Source organism: Otolemur garnettii, unplaced genomic scaffold (genome assembly GCF_000181295.1).
Source record: "Otolemur garnettii isolate 467f Iridium unplaced genomic scaffold, OtoGar3 scaffold00325, whole genome shotgun sequence".
NCBI classification, from domain to species: Eukaryota; Metazoa; Chordata; class Mammalia; order Primates; family Galagidae; genus Otolemur; species Otolemur garnettii.
The window spans coordinates 303,236-305,756 of record NW_003852720.1 but is presented as its reverse complement, the minus strand read 5'-3'; the positions used below and the strand labels follow the sequence as shown (position 1 = coordinate 305,756).

The 2,521-nt window shown below is 48.7% G+C and overlaps 1 protein-coding gene across 2 annotated transcripts in view; it reads left to right on the top strand.

The window, feature by feature from the left end:
- LOC100954178 overlaps positions 1–2,299 on the top strand; it is a 3,881-nt gene extending 1,582 nt beyond the window's left edge. For both annotated transcript variants that reach the window (XM_012813873.2, XM_023509058.1), the window contains exons 5-10: positions 208–394; positions 513–580; positions 883–950; positions 1,133–1,344; positions 1,634–1,767; positions 2,017–2,299. In XM_012813873.2, the coding sequence (XP_012669327.2) occupies positions 208–394; positions 513–580; positions 883–950; positions 1,133–1,344; positions 1,634–1,767; positions 2,017–2,132 (785 nt within the window). In that variant the 3' untranslated portion in view covers positions 2,133–2,299. The remainder of the gene's footprint in view (positions 1–207; positions 395–512; positions 581–882; positions 951–1,132; positions 1,345–1,633; positions 1,768–2,016) is intronic.
- Positions 2,300–2,521: the final 222 nt, after the last annotated feature.

Sequence of the window (2,521 nt, the reverse complement as noted above, 5' to 3'; positions counted from 1 at the left end):
TTTTTTTTGAGAGACGGGATCTCACTCTTGTGGAGGCTGGTCTCAAACTCCTGAGCTCAAGTGATCTTCCTGCCTCAGCCTCCTAGAATGCTAGGATTATAGGTGTGAGGCACTGCACCGAGCCCTGCACCTTGATTTACAAGTAGAATATCAGGGCTCATGTATAATGCTCTTAGAGAGGCTGACTCCCAACTTGTCCCACTATAGCATCACTAAGGTTGCTGCAGGGAGGCCCAGAGGGGAGGGCTTGTCTGGAGCAACGCCTGGAGGAGCTGAGAAGGGAGCTGCAGGGCCTTCAGAGCCAGGTGCTGGAGCATACCCAAGTCCAAGCACGGATGCAAACAGAACCATTAATGTGCAGTCCTACCACTGGCCTTCAGGAGCTGCAGACTGAGTAAGTGATAGGCAAGATTTTGTCTTCTTGAGGTCTCTGAACTCATGACATTCTGGGAGGCTGGTGGTCTCACTCTGGATTCGTTGACTATAAAATGATATTGCTGATACTTCTACAGGCGGCAAGGCTTGGAGGAGGAGGCAGAGAGTCTGCGGGAGGAAGTGAAGTTGCTGCAGCATCAGCTAAGTAAGTAAAAGATTAGGGGTGAATATGTATTCCCTTGTCTCCTTTTCTGTAAAGCCTTCTAGCTGCTGTCCCAGTAAGACCCCTTAGCTCTGACTGCTTGAGCTACTGAGAAGTGTGGTGAACTATTTTGTCTTGCTCTTCGCCTCTCATGGTTTGAGATTAGTCTCTCTTGTCAGCTTGGAAGCTTCCCAACAGCAGGACCAGACATGCTTCTGTTTCAGTTTTCAGCACCAGGTTGGTCACAGGCAGGCAGAGCAAAGGAAAGAAGTTGGGGAACAGCTTCCTTATATTCTCACCTACAGGCCAGCACCGGGAGTTGCTGCTGAAACACATGGCTGAGGGGCAGCCGACTCATGCCTGCCCCTGGAAGGTAGGACCAAGATTGTATAGGTGTCTGCATGTTTCTTCATAGAGGCCCCTTCCTTTCTCTGTCTCTCCTGTTTGGCAGGCAGGCCAGGATACCTTTTCCAGCCCCCATCTCTATTCTCTCTTTTCTGTTCTGATTCTACTTCTCTCCAAAACTCTTCTTCACAATTTTCTCTTCTGCTCTAGGACATGAGAAGCTGTCCTTGGCCACATGAATGTTCCAAGTATGCTGAAGAGGACAATCATGGGGAGGGGAGTGGGAGAGGTTTGGTCCTACCTGATATTGTGGACTGGCAGATGTTGAAGCACCTGCAAAGTGGCCAGAAAGGCAAGGGTCACACCCTGGAGGTTACCAGTACAGAGGCCCAGGATGCGCGGCGGAAGCATGACATACTCAGGTCTGGGGGTATGGGTGCTGTGGCAATAGAGGGGATTCTTTTCACAGAGGTCAGGCACTGGGGATCAAAGTTCAGCTCTCCTAGATTTTGGCCTGGGCTGGTAGGGGTAGTATGAGTTTCTTGGTTGTGGCCCATAAGGGCAATGTTGGACATTCTTTACTTGATCCCAAGTCACTGAGATGTCTTTATATATATGGATATAAAGAGAGAAGGGACTTACTTCTGTGCTGGTAGAGCTCCTTCCACATGTAATTACTGTGTCTGCCTCTGATTTTGTTCCCCTTTCCAGAACCTCTGTTCGTGTCCTCCAATCTAAACTGCCCCTGGCCACCACCTTTGGCACATCCCTTTTTTCGTCTAGCTCTGGAGTTGGTCTTCTGGACAGTAACAGCAGCTGGGAACTTTTATGGCAGCTAGGTGGGGGTAAGAACAGGGATCCCAGTTTGGGGGGAGGCTGAATCTGAGTGATGCCTGGGTATAAAAGCTGCCTAATTATTTAATACTGGGTAGAATGAAGTCTCTGCTTCTTTGTGAATTCATTGATCTCTGTTGCTACTTATCCCAAGCTAGGCCTGTATGTCCCTCTCCATCAAACAGGCCCAAGGCCTAGTTCTGTGCATATCATAGGTCTTGCCAATGATTTGTTTTCACTGCCCTTTTCCTTCCTCTTAGCTTTCCAGAGGAGCACCCTTTCTAACTTGGAGCCCAGCAGCTTTCATCTCCACGCCCAGAGTCTTGAACAAGAGACTTTGCTTCAGAGCCCCAAGATGCGCCTGAGTGACCTATAAGGACTTATAAGAGTAGTGGGAAGAAGGCTTCATTGCTCATCCTTCCCTTCAAGGCCCTGCTTGTAGGCCACCTGCCCCTCCCCTCTTTACCTCACTGGTATTTGCCCTTTCTACTGAGGCTTTTTACTGCCTGCCCATCTCTGTCCTCCCAACTGCAATAAAATGGTTTAACCCTCCCCAATGTGTTTTCTATGAATCAGCATCCACATGGAATAGACTTAATGAAATTTCCTGCTCCTTTTATTTGACTACTTCCTGTGACCTCTACCACTGAAATCCAAGTCCACAGACACTTATAGATGTACCTTCTGAGTACAAGCTCAGCTGAACTTGGAAAGAGATGAGAGCTACCATTGTGGTGAATAGAATGATACAGGACACTGCTCTGG